Raw genomic sequence first — 14,268 nt, 5'->3', positions numbered from 1 at the left:
GCTAAGCTTTTCTCAGGAAGTCTTTGGCTTGAGAAATTCGAAGATGCAGAGTAATTCTCCTTCAGGATAAAGATTGCCCTGTTTTGTCTTAGTTTCTCCAATACCTAACATAGTGCCTAGCACATAGAAATTTTTGAAATAGTTGCTTGTTGAAAAGTGACACGGGCCAGACACAATGGGAGTCACCCTACCATTTACAAGGACCTCTAGGCTTCCCTAGCTTCCTTCATTCATTACACAGCTTAAACCCCACCTTCTATAGGAAGCCTTTCCCAAATGCTTTCAGTTCCAGTGCCTTTTCTCCACTATTTCCTCTTTAGCCTGTGCATAGCTTGTTTGCACAAATTATCTGGTTGTCTTCACATTAGATTGTGAGCTCTTCAAGGGCAAATATTGTCTTTTGCTTCTTTTTTGTACTCTCAGTCTTTAGCACAGTGCCTGACACACAGTATGCAATTAATAAATGTTTACTGACTGTCTGGCCTGACATTTGTAAAGAGTGGGCAAGGACATCTTCAGGATTGCCTACAGTTGGCATCTTTGCATTCTCAGATAGCCTTGATGAGCTGATGACTGTGAAACACTCCTTAAACCATATTTGACCTGGGAAATGGTGAGGGCCCTGCTAAATTGGAATAACCTTTTCTACATTATTACCTTCTACCATGTCCAAAAATAAAAAGCCATATGAATGTAAGTTTATTAAAGCAGGAACTGTTCTATTTGCATTTTTGTAGCTGTTGTTCTTAGTATATGGTAGGTATTTAATAAATATGCATTGATTCAAATTGAGTTTCACTCAGGAAAATGTAAGTTCCTTGAGGGCAGAAGTTGTTTCATTTCAGTCTTTGGATCCTCAATGCCTCATATGGAGTCTGTACAGTTTTTATATGTAGTTTTCCCACATTGGAATGAGAATTTCTTGAGAGAAACAGCCATGTTTTTGTTTGTTTTTGTTTTTGTTTTAACTTTTGTTTGTATCTATATTGCTTATCACAGTGCCTATGACACAGTGTGTGTTGATACATGCTTGTTGACTGTCAAAGAGTAATGATAATAATGATAATTATTATTATCATCATCATCCTAGCTACCATTTATAAAGCAATATAAGGTACGTGCTTTACTATCATATCTCATTTAAATAGATATTTAATAAATTCTGGTTGTATTAAAATAAATCGTGGCTGTGTTGTTTCACCCCAGAAGAAATGTAAGCTTCTTGAAGGCGGGGCTATCCTGTTTTTGTCTGGAGCGCTGCCGCTCAGGAGAGTGACTGGGACCTAGGAGGTAGGCACATCAAGAGTGTTTGGTGGATAGGATGGGATGATTAGAAGGGCCTATGTAGAAGCAGGAAACAATACTAATCCCAATTCTGAAGCTGGGGATGAGAAAACTGGCTTCTCCAGCCATTGCTCATGGGAATACCTACTTCCCCCAGGCAGGCTATCTCTGTCAAAGATGCATAGCTTGTATCCAAATTCATTCTCCAGGACTCCGCGGAGAGTCAGAAGGACGAATTCCTCTTCCTCAGCATTCCGTGCATACGAAACATAAATATCATACTCCTTGCCATCTAGTCAAAGAAAACATACATGCAAGACCTGTCACCAGCTAGGAAAGTTCCTCTTTTTGGAGACCCTTTTGCACCCTTAAATCTAGCTCCTGAATGTGAGACACCTTTTCTTTTACTATCTAGCTCCATGTCCCTGGGCAAGGTATCCAACTTGGACTAACTTCTATATGCCTCAACTTCCTCACCACCCAAAGGAAGGGGTAGGACTCTATGGCCTCGAAGGTCTCTCCCAGCTCTGAAATGAAGCGTTTGTGATCCTATGAGCTGGGAGTGATTTGGCAGATCTAATTAGCTATTAGCAACAATTCTCCAGGACAAGTAGCTATTTTGAGAAAAAGATCTAATAAAATTTAATTTTATGTGATACTCCATTTCAATGTAGTTCAGATTTCACAGCAAACAATATGGCCATGTTGGGGCCATACAAACGTGCATGATGGGTACAAGACCAAATAGACCGACCCCTTGTCAGGTACATTGTAAAATGGGTCATTTTTTAAGGTCTGAGCTGGAATAGACAGTCTCTAAAATTCCTTCCATCTATGAAATGCAGCAACCATAACCAAGAAAGTGAGAGCTACTTGAGAGCAAGGACCCTGTTTTTGACTTTCTTTGTAACCCCTAGCACAGGGGTGGGGATCCTGTGGCATCAAGGCCACATAGGTCTATAGGTCTTTAAGTGTGACTCTTTGACTGAATCCAAACTTTACAGAACAAATTCCCTTAATAAAACTTGGACTCAGTCAAAAGACCACAAGTCAAGGACCTAGATGGCCACATGGGGCCCCACAAATCAAGTGCTTTAATAAATGCTTATTGATTGATTGCTCAGTATTAAATTCTAAAGATGGTTACTCCTATATATGAAATACATTCTGTACAAATCTATAAACATATTCATGGACCCACCATATGAGTGAATAGATATCAATGAAATAAACCAAATTTGACATCAATATCTGCTTCATTTTTGGTTGTACAAAGAGCTAAGCTGAGGAGAATTCCCCAGGTCTACCACTTCACCCCAAGATAATTTTTTTAGCATTAGACATCACTATAAAGTGGTCATTTTCACATGCAAAAATGTTAAGATTCCACCACAATCCAGAAATTCTTATGGATTAAAGAAAGGATAAACTGGATACATTCTCTTCTCTACCACTTTCCCCCCCCTATGAATTAAAAGTTTCATCATGCCTGGAATAGGGTCATGGAATGAAGGCCATTAAAATTTGGGGACTTCAGATTCAGTTAGCAAGAGTTCTATAGAAAGGCAGATTTCCCCAAAATTTTCCCAATATAAAAAAATGCCACTCTTCAAAACTTGATTCACATATATTTCTCATATCATTATTGTCATTTCACCAAGAAGCTCTTACAATATTTTTCTTCTATCTAGAATTAAGGAAAAATAAGTATACTGTCATTTTCACCAAGAATCAAACTAATACATGTGAAGCAGATTGAGCTCTATTAGCAGGAACATGTTTGCCATGCTCGTATTTAATTAGAAAAATTAGCAAATTGCAAAAAAAAAATCATATCAAGGATTTGTTCCAAAAATGCTAGTCCCAGAGATTATCCCTGGCTCAGGCATAATGAGTTTGGGGCTTTGTTTTTGGTGTAGTCCAATACAATGGAGCTTCATGAGAATAATGATCATCTCAAGGTATCATAAGATATTCAATCATCAAAAGAGAACAACTTAAAGGACTCAGTGGAATAGGTGGCCTCGAAGGCCACTTCTAGGTTTCAGTCTATAATTCTAAGATTTTATGAACAAGTTTTGTGAAACCTTTGGTCTAAAGAGAGCAGAAAAAGCTGTTTATAAAAAGGTGGATTGCTTACCCAAAATGGCTTCATCTGTCCCAAAGTGAGCCCGGTAGAACAAGACCATCTCTAGCCAGTAGACGTGGTACACCACAATCAGAATGATGATAAGCACAATTGTCACGCCAAATCCACAGGCCAGTTCCACGGTGTATCTTGGAGGTACAACTGAAGGTCAAATACAGAAGGATAAATCAACTTGAGTCATGATGTTTGACCTTTCGGTCAACCTCAGTAGTTTGCAATAAGCCTTTCAATTTATTATCTCATCTGAGTTACCCAATAATCCTGTGGAAGAAAGGCAGGGTAGGAATTAATATTTTCATTTTACAGGCTAAAAGAAAACTGAGAAAACTGAGGCTAAGAGTTATTGACTAGCTTGCCCAAGGTTAAATAGTTAGCAAAGTGCAAGATAAGGACCTGAATCCTAGTTACAATGGAAAGGCATTGAATTAATCCAAACATATGCTAAGTACTTGTGACACAAGCCCTTAGAATATCCTGTTGAAATTAATTTCCTTTCAATTGGTAAAGGTTAGAAATATAAACTAGTTTGCAAAATCTTATGGAACAGATGGTAGAAGAGTGGGAGGAGGTTGCTTAGCCTGGTGTAGGTGCCTACTCCTATGATACCTGCTGCTGGGGGAGGCTGAGGCTAGTGAATCACTAGAGCTTGGGGGTTCTGAGCTGCAGTGGGCTAGATTGATCAAGCATCCATTCTGAGTCTGGTGCCATTATTGTAAGCCCCAAAGAGTGTGGAGGTACAAGGATACCTACAAAGGAGTGAACCAATCCAGCTCAGAAATAGAGCATGCCAATGCCCCCATGCTGATCATTATGGGATCAGGGCCATCAGTGACCACTGCAACTTCAGTTTGGGCAAGATTGGGAAACTCAGTCATCAAAAATTTTTAGAAATAAAGTGTTTCTTGATAAGACAGCAAAAATTGGAGGAGAAAATAGTTTAAAGTATATTTGGTGAGAAAGTCAACTATGGAAAGGTTTTTGTTTTTTGTTTTTTTTTTGCTTTATTTTGTTTGTAGGCACTTAAGGGTTACACTGGAAAAGGTCAAAATCAGACAAAAGTTGGTAAAAATATGACAAGCTTTATATACCATCCTTCACTGTCAAGGACAATAGAACCACTGAATTTAAACATGGACATCAGGATGCCAGCTGTGAATCTTGAGGAGGTAGAAATGATGCTGAAGACAATAAAGATGGGGGGGGAGAAGCTATGCCAGAGCAATTTAACTCAATAAACATTAAGTGCCTACTATGTGCCAGGCATTGTACTAAGTGTTGTGGAAACAAGTAAGAAAAAGAAGCCTCTCCCCTCAAAGAGCTTGCAATCTGATGGGTGAAAATAACTCCTAAAAAAGGCATGAAAGGGAGGTGGGGATGGGATATCAAGGGATATGTGGTGGAGGGACATTTTGTTCCAGAGCTGAAACCAGGCACAGGGGATTGAGCTGCGAGTCCAATTCCTGCCCTCTATAAAGGAAGGATCTGGGAGGAGTTTGGTACTCTATTCTCTAGCACTCCAATCAGAGTGGAGAGGAGGCTGAGGAGGGTGGTATCAGGGCTTCTGGTAACATCCTGGTGATGAGATTAAAAGTGATGAGCTTATCCTGAAAGTGGCATCTTATTCTGTAGAGTTGAAGTCAGGTGAGAATAAGAGCAAGTAGGGGTAGCTAGATGCCTCAGTGGGTAGAATGCCAGGCCTGGAGTCAGGAAGACTCATCTCACTGAGTTCAAGCCTGGCCTCAGATACTTTTTAGCAGTGTGACCCTGGGCAAGTCACTTATGCTATTTGCCTTAGTTTCCTCATGTGTAAAGTGAGCTGGAGAAAGGAATAGAAAACCATTCCAGTATCTCTGCCAAGAAAACCCCAAATGGTGTCACAAAGAGTCGGATATGACTGAGAAATGACTGAACAAAATAATCAAAGGTCCAGGTAATACAGTTTTGAAGGTGTTAAAGGAGAGATTTCTGCAACAGTTTCCTGATTTTTCTACTTGCCTCAAGTCACTCCCCACTCCAATCCATCCTCTTTTTATCTCCCAAAGCAATTTTTCTGAAGCATAGAACTGTCCACATTACCTCCTTACTGAATAAATCAGTGGCTCCCAATGACTTCCAAGATCAAATATAAAATCCCTTATTTGACTTTTAAAGGCTTTCACACCCTGGCCCCTTCTTGCCTTCCCAGAATTTTTATACCTTCCTGCCCTTCAAGTATTTTATTATCCAGTACACGGGCCTCCCTTATGACTCAGCTTAAATTCTTTCTTCTGCAAGAAGGTATCTCCTCCCACTGCTAGAACATTTCTTCTGAGATTATCTTTCATTGATAGTATGTGTGTGTGTGTGTATACACAAAAACATGTGTATTATGTATGTGTGTATATATATATATACATATGTACACTAGCATATACATGGTTATTTGCATTATAAGATGAAATTCTTGAGGAGATGGACACCTTTTTTTGTTGTTTTGATGGGGCATGGAAAGGTTGTCATTCTTTGTGTCTTTAGCACTTAACAAAATGCCTAGAGAACAGTAAGTCTTTAATAAATGTTTTTTAGATGGTAGAATGATTAGATTCTTAAGGTACCTGAATGAAGGGACACCATAGTACGGGGGTGGGAGGATCTTGGATCTTACTAGCCAAAAAAAGTACCCAAGAGAGCATCAATAGTTGGTGACCCTTTGGCTGCCTTCCCATTTCTACACAAATTTGATGAAGATAATCTCCAAATGCATCAAGATCATCCATAAGGAGGGCATTAAAAGGAATTAGGAAGGCTTTTGAAAGCAATGTTCTTTAGAAGACCGCATTCAGTTCAGGTCAAACAACCCTGGAGGAGTTTTTCCTATGGGTCTTACTGTGTTAAGGACACAAACTCAAAAGGGAAATCTTTCCTGCACTCAAGGAGCTCATAGGTATTGGGGAAGAAGTACCACATACACACACAGAGAAATATCCAATTTCACATATGGAAAGATCATATTTCAGGCATGGAGGTGGCAGCCTTTCCAATCACACAGAGGTGAGAGATAGAATGTTCTATAGATGAAGACCATCAAGAGGGAAAGGAGGCAAGGAGGCAAGGCCCATGGTAGGCAATAAGACAGATTAATTTAGTAAAGATCAATTGAAGCCAGGTTGTTGTTAAGTCAGCAAGCATTTATTAAGTACTTACTGTGTTCCAGGCCCTGTAATGAGTACTAGGGATACAAAGAAAGGCAAAAAGATAGCTCTGTTCTCAAGGAGATCTCAATCGGGGGTGAGGGTGAGGGATGGGGGGGAGGACTTGAAGGCAACCATGAACAAATAAGCTCAATATAGTTTAAATTGGAAATGATCTGGGAAAGGCATTAAGATTACTGGCAGCTGGGTGTTGTGTGGATTGAGCGCCCGGCCTAGAGTCAGGAAGACCTCAGTTAAATCTGGCCTTAGACACTTACTAGCTGTGTCACCCTGGGCAAGTTACTTAACTCTGTTTGCCTCAGTTTCTCCATCTGTAAAATGAGCTGAAGAAGATCATGGCAAACCACTCCAATACATTTCGCCAAGAAAATCATAAATGGGGTCACAAAACATTAGACGTGACTGAGTAACAACTGAGATTAAAGAGTCTAGGGAAAGGTTCTCAAGCAAGATGGCGTTTTAGCTGAGATTTAAAAGAAGCCATGGAAGCTAGGAGGAAGAGATTAAATGGGAGAAAATCCTGGACACGGAGGGCAGACAGGGAAAGTCCCCAGACTTGGGAAACGGAATGCTGAGTGTTGTTGTTGTTTTTTCTTCGTTATCAAAGAGGACCAATGACATCATGGGGGATGCCTTGACTTGGGTACAAATTGCATTTAAATGAGCCAGAGTTTCACAAAGATGCCAGCCTCACTCTCTCTTCCTAAGTCATTGAAATCTAGTGGTAAGGCAGAAGTCAAGAAGACTGGGGATGGCCTGGGATGCAGTGGATGACCTTAGTATCTTCAATGTCTGACCAAGCTCTAAGTACTCCACAGGGCCTGCTTCAGCCTTGTTCATGGCCATTGGAACAAATTGTTCTCATCCACCTATTACACTGGGGGAAGTCTTCATATATTTGAGGTAGACATCCCCCCAACTCATCAATGGGTTTGCGGCCTGTCAGTTACATTCAACCTGGTGTAGCCATTCTGCCAAGATGGTTTACCAGATGTGGTCACTGTGCGTGTAACAGCTTCTTGGGGCCACAGGTGGGACATGGGTGACAGGTGGACACCAAAGTTGGATGAGCATCCATGAAAAGAGCTTGACAAGCCCTCATACCAGAGGTGCTAGTCCTCCTGAACATCCCATATACCCCAATGCTGTGTATAAGATATGAATAAATGGATGGATGGATGGATGGATGGATGGATGGATGGATGGCTAAAGTCATTGCTATGTACAGTCATTTGGTCATCAAGGACTTATTAAGTGCTAACTATGTGTCAGGCACTGTTCTGGGAGTTAAAGGTACAAAGAAAGGCAAAAAAAAACTGTCCCTTCTCTCAAAGACTTCACAACTGGCTAGAGAAGAAAACATGCAAACAACTATGACAAGCGAGCGAGAAAAAGGACTAATTGGAAATGAACAACAGAGGGAGGGCTCCAGTATGAAGGTGGATCAGGAATGGCTCTTATATTTGTGCCATCTGCATCTCATTTAAACAATTTTAATAACATGTTAATCTAGGATATTAGCTTCTTCTTCTTTCTCATTCGACTGTCTAGGGACAATTTCCTTGTAGTAGAAAAGCTGACGTACCTTCTCCCAGCCCTGGTGTGTGATGCTAGAGCCATAAGCAGAGATTCAGATCCAGACAATATAATAAAAGAATGCCAGGGGACTGGCAGTCAAGATCTGGGTGAACTTGGGAATGCTGCTCAATCCCTATGACCCTCAGTTTCCTCATTTGTAAAATGAAGAGTCTGGATTAGATGTTTCCTGGGGTCCCCTCCAATGCCAAATCTATGATCATCTGTCTCTACCAGTAAATGGTGTCATGGATCAAATCAGGGATGTAACAACCAATATTCAACAGTAAAAGGAAGAGAATTGTTCATCAAGTACAGTTGTCAGCAGGGGAAGTCCAAAAGGGCGGAGGCTAAAGCAATGGTCAACGTGTGGATCATAGGACAGGCCACAGAATCAGAGAATCCCCTCAGTGGGATCAACCTCGGGAAGCAGCCATGCAGGTCGTCTCCTATCCCAAAAGAATCACCAATATAACCTTCTTAACACTTGATCAACCAACCTTTGGGCTTGAAGACCTCTAGAAATGAGGAGCCACCCAGCAGCATCCAGAGGCCACCCATTCCTCTTTTGCCAACCTACGTGGATGAATACCCCCCCCACAAAACAATACACACATACATACACATATATACCATACATCAACTGTATATAGAGCATTACTAGAAGAAGCTCATATCAATTCTCTGTTTTTCTTCCATTTTCTTTTTAATTTTTTTTTACAGATTCCTTCTGCTTTTACATCACAGTCATTCTTAGATCTGTTTTGTGGTTATCCAATCATTTTTCAGTTGTGTCTGACTCTTGGTGACCTTATTTCATCACAAAATCTTGGCAAAGATTCTAAAGCAGTTTGCCATTTCCTTCTCCAGCTCATTTTACATATGAAGGAACTGAGTCAAACGGGGTTAAGTGACTTGCACTCAGCCAGCAAGTGTCTGAGGCCAGATTTAAACTCAGTGAGATGAATCTTGCTGACTCCAGGCCCAACACTTTATCCACTGTACTGCCTAGAAAACCTCATTCTTATATCTACCCTTCTCTTAAACCCACTGACAACTACGCCTATCCTTGTAACAAAGAAAAAAAATCAGTTCAGTCCAACCAAATGGGCCTCTAACTTGGATCAATCAGGTGCATATGGCTTTAAAAGGTTGACTAGCAGAGTCAAGCAGCAAGAGGCAATCGACTTCCCTTACTGGGCCTGGGTGCATCCTGCTGCTGCTGTAAGCCTGGGAGGCCAGGGGGCTCGGAAGTTCAGTTTCCCCATTCCATTGAGTAGTTGGGCTGTCAGGGTAACACTAAGACCACATAAGGCCCTTGCTCCTCCTTTGATGGGGCTTGACTTTTTGAATCTGCCATGTTACACTCTGAAAGCTCTGCTTGAGAAGGTGAAGCATGGTGCTACTGCAGTCAGGAAGAGCCCTGCGATAATTCCCTGTCAGCTTGGTCATTGGCTCCCCTATTTAAGCTCACTTTATATGGATATTTTATAAAAAGTCAACAATAAACCATTGACTGTCACTCCCCAAGGTTAATTGTCCTAACTTTGGCAGTGATATTTCCTAATGATCAGGAAGTTATTGTCCCTCTGTGATGCTGCCTTATCTCCTCAGGCCTTTCAGTCAGGAATAGAAGGTGACATTTATTTCTGAAAGGACTTTTCTATTGTTCAGATCAAACAGCCCTGAGACAGGATCTATGCATGCTGCCAACCAAAGTGGCTGATGTGGTCCTTGAGACAAATTGACCTCAAACTGGAATTGTTCTCTGACACATCAGGAGATACCTAGAAGATTCCACGAAGTAAAGCTGAATAGCAGTGGGGCATTCACTCAAAGTTGATGCCATTGGATAGAGGACAGAAAGCAGTTTGTGGGGAAATAAGATAAAAAATAAGTTATTTAACAACCAATTTAACTTCTATGTGTGATTCATTACATTGCAATATAATTAGGCACATTAGCCACTGGAAAACATAACAGACAAATACAGCATATTCCCTCCCCTCAGAAAGTTTAAAGAACCACAGAATTTTAGAGTTAGAAAGTGACCTTGAAGACCATCTAGTTCAACTATTACCCAAAAAGGAAGCCCCACTACAACATACCTAACAAATGTAATCAAATATTTGCTTGAATGGTCCAATGATGGGAGTGTCATTACCATCCAATGTATCCCATTCTATTTGGGGACAGTTATAAGTGTTAGGAAGATTTTCCAGATGCTGGAACTGCATCTGTCCCTTTTTAACTTTTACCCTTTCCTGTGAACAGAACAACACCACCCCCTCCACATGAAAGATGCTCAAATTCTTGAAGTCAATCAGTGGCCATGGCTTCCCTGAACCTTCTCTTCAAAGCTGACCAGGACTGCAGTGTGATATGTTACCGTGGTCATTCTAGTTCCAGAATGTTTCATGTTATTTTTGTGTGTGTATGTTTGTGTCTGTGTCTCTGTGTGTATGTGTGTATCTGTGTGTATCCTAGATGCCTTTGGCCATGTCTGGTGAAGCCTATGGACTTCTACAACAATGTGTTGGTTTTTTTAAGCACAAAATGAAATATGTAGGATTATGAAGGAAGCTAATTATGTTTAAATACAAATATAAAAACATGAAAAAAATCCCCAACAAGTTTTGAGCCTCCAGTAAAGAATGGCTGTTGTAGTGTGAGTGCTCCCACACTGTGGCCCCACAGGTGAGGTTACCTAGCTGTTTGACGGTGGCTCGCCTTACAGATTCTCCTTTGGCATTTCTTGCATGACAAGTGTAGTTGCGCTTCAGGTCATCAGAGGTCACTTTTTTGATGCTCAGTACCCTGGTTATTGTTTTATCTCCGATAACTGAGACATTCTCACTAGGAATGAGAACAAAATAGATTACTAACATTGTGATCCTAAGGAAAAAGACTCACATGCAAAGTGAAATTCAGTATGTAAGAAAGGCAGAGGGAAAGCAAGTGATGATTGATGGAGTTTTGGTCACTCAACTGGTCCAGAATGGATTTGGGAAACAAATGTCAGTCATTCAATACTATATTCAGTCATTCAATATTTACTCACCAAATGAACCAGCATTTACTAAACTCTTACATGGCAATCATTGTACTAATCACAGACAAAATGAAGAAAAAAAATACCCCCTGCCCTTCAGGAGCTTATATTCTAATGGGGAAAAAAAACATGTAAATTAGAACATATAGAATAAATGAAAGGCATCCTCAGAGAGGAAAACATGATCTATTTGGGGGGGGGGGGTGGAGAAAGTTCTCTTACACACATCACACCTATCAGATTGGCCAACATGATAAAACAGGAAAATAATGAATTGTTGGAGAGGATGTGGGAAAATTGTAACACTAATGCATAGCTGGTGGAGTTGTGAAATGATCCAATCATTTTGGAGAACAATTTGGAACTATGGCCAAAGGGCTATAAAAATGTGTATACCTTTTGACCCAGAAATAGCACTTCTAAGGTTTTATCCCAAAGAGATCATAACAATGGGAAAATGACCCACATGTACAAAAATATTTATACCTGCTCTTTTTGTGGTGGCAAATAATTGGAAAATGAGGGGATGCCCATCAATTAAGGAATGGCTGAACAAGCTGTGGCATATGAATGTAATGGAATACTACTGTCCTATAAGAAATGATAAGCAGGCAGACTTCCAAAAAATCTGGAAAGATTTGTATGCTCTGATGCTGAGTGAATGGGGCAGAGCCAAGAGAATGTTGTACACAGTGACAGCAATGTTGTACGATGACTAACTTTGATAGACTTAGCCCTTCTCGGGAATGCAAGGATCTAAGACATCTCGAAAAGTCTCAAGATGGAAAATGCTATCCACATCCAGGAAAGAACTATGGAGTTTGAATGAAGATTGAAGCATACTATTTGCTCTTTTTTTTCCCTTCTGTTTTGTTTTGTTTCCTCTTGTGGTTCCTTCTATTGGTTCTAATTCTTCCTTACAACATGATTAATGTGAAAATATGTTTAATACGAATATATATGTATAGCCTATATTAGATTCCATGTTATCTTAGGGAGGGAGGTGAGGAGAAAGAGGTAGAAAAAATTAAAACTCAAAAGCTTATGGAAGTGATTGTTGATAAATCAAAATAAAATAATTTAAAAAAAAACCGGATCTCTCACAGAAGAAGAGATTTGAGTTGAATACTTTAAACAAGCCACAGATTCTAAGATTTGGAGGTGGGGAGAGAGAGAATTTCAGGCAGAGAGAATAGCCAGTAGAAATGCAGAGAGATGAAAGACATAGTATCGTGGAATAAGGAAAATTAGGACTTGTTGGTGGAATTGTGAACTGATCCAAACATTTTAGAGAGCAATATGGAATTATGCCCAAAGAGTTATTAAGCTAAATATGCTGTTTGACCCAGCAATATCACTACTTGGTCTATTTCTGAAGATAATTAGGGAAAAAGGAAAAGAACTTATGTGTTCTAAAATGTTTTAGCAGCTCCCTTTGTGATAGCAAAGAAGTGGAAATTTCAGGGATGCCCATCAATTGAGGAATGGCTGAACAAGTTGCGGCATATGATTATGATGGAACATTACTGTGCTGTGAGAAATGATGAGCTCAATGATATTAGAAAAAATATGGAAAGACTTGCCCAGAATATTGAAGAGTGAAATGAGTGGAACCAAGAAAACATTGTATACAGGAACAGCAATACTGTTTTAAGAACTACTTATGAATAAGTTATCTGACTATTATAAATACCCAAATTAACTATAAAAGACATATGAAGAAAGATGTTATTTGCATCCAGAGAAAGAACTGATAAATAGAAATATATATAGAATAATTTTATACACACAAACACACACACACACACACACCTATTTATGTCTAATGTAGCCATCTCTAAGGTGGTTGTGGGAGGGAAGAAAAAAGTAATTTCCATGAAAATTTTGTTGTGTATTTGAAAAGAATAGCAAGTTGGGCATTGTAGATTTGCAGTTTCATGTGCAATGATATTTTTATTGCATTATATTATGGAAATGTTTGTTTTATTCCATAACTTAAAAATAAAAAAAAATAATAAAATAGGAAAATAATTAACTTAAAAAAATAAAAAGCAAGGATGCTAGTATAGATAGCTCATCCAGTGTGAGGAGGGAAGGAGACATAGAAAGACAGAATAGGTAGGAAGACTGTGGGGTTGGAAGGAGCCTTAGATGCAAAAGAAAATACTTTATATTTTAGGCCGGAGGTAGTAGGAAGCCTAGACTTTGTTAAGTAGGGAGACATCAAGGGAAGACCTATGCTCTAGAAAAAAAAGTCATTTTGACACCTTTTTCAAAGATCATTTGTAATGGAGACAATGTTGAGCCAGAGAGACATATTAGAATATTATTACATGAGGTCAGAGAAAAGCAACTAAAAATAGTGATTGAGCCAAATGGTAGAGAAAAGCCAGAAAGTTTTCTGAGCTCTCCCCAGTTTTGCTCAGAAACAATGTTAAAACAAGCCTCTAAATGGATTCAGGAGTGATAGAACCTACAAAAAGATGAAGTGAAATTTTCTAGCTTAAGATAACTTAAAAGGATTTCAGGAAAAGTTTGTCTCAATTGGGTAAAAGAGAAATGCAGCCCAGTGTAGATATTTTTCTGGGCAAGACAGTGGGAGGCTCTTAGCCACAGCACAGATCAGCAACCAAGGCCCCTCCATCCTTGCACAGCAGGCCAACTCTGAGGCCTCTAGCCCCAGTGTAGGAGGAAAACTGCCAGCCCTAGAACTCCCAGCACAACAAACACAACTAGGCCTGGCCACCTCAGCGCAATGAGCAACCCAAAAGCACCTGAGTTCCTGATGCAGAAAGGCAGTGACTAGGCCCCCAGCCCCCAGTACAAGAAGCATGAGACAGTGTCCCTTATGCCCAGGAGCAGAGCTCAACTTTAAAAGTCCTTAAATAAGCTTAATAATGAACAAAAACATAAAAGAGCTCTGACTATGGAAACCTACTATTGTAACAAGGAAGATCAATACACAAACTCAGAAAAGGACAACAATGTCAAAATGCCTACATGCAAAACTTCAAAGG

At 39.9% G+C, this 14,268-nt stretch overlaps 1 protein-coding gene across 1 annotated transcript in view; it reads right to left on the bottom strand.

Annotated features, from left to right (window-relative positions):
* Nucleotides 1–1,171: 1,171 nt before the first annotated feature.
* The window catches only part of IL1RAP (interleukin 1 receptor accessory protein), a 44,607-nt gene continuing 31,510 nt past the window's right edge, over nt 1,172–14,268 (bottom strand). The window contains exons 7-9 of the mRNA XM_027848772.1: nt 10,907–11,055; nt 3,425–3,574; nt 1,172–1,576 (exon numbers count right to left, since the gene is read on the bottom strand). Of these exons, the coding sequence (XP_027704573.1) occupies nt 1,341–1,576; nt 3,425–3,574; nt 10,907–11,055 (535 nt within the window). The 3' untranslated portion in view covers nt 1,172–1,340. The remainder of the gene's footprint in view (nt 1,577–3,424; nt 3,575–10,906; nt 11,056–14,268) is intronic.

This window comes from Vombatus ursinus, unplaced genomic scaffold (genome assembly GCF_900497805.2).
Source record: "Vombatus ursinus unplaced genomic scaffold, bare-nosed wombat genome assembly UNPS02006874.1, whole genome shotgun sequence".
Taxonomy (NCBI): domain Eukaryota; kingdom Metazoa; phylum Chordata; class Mammalia; order Diprotodontia; family Vombatidae; genus Vombatus; species Vombatus ursinus.
This window is presented reverse-complemented; position numbering and strand designations above follow the sequence as displayed.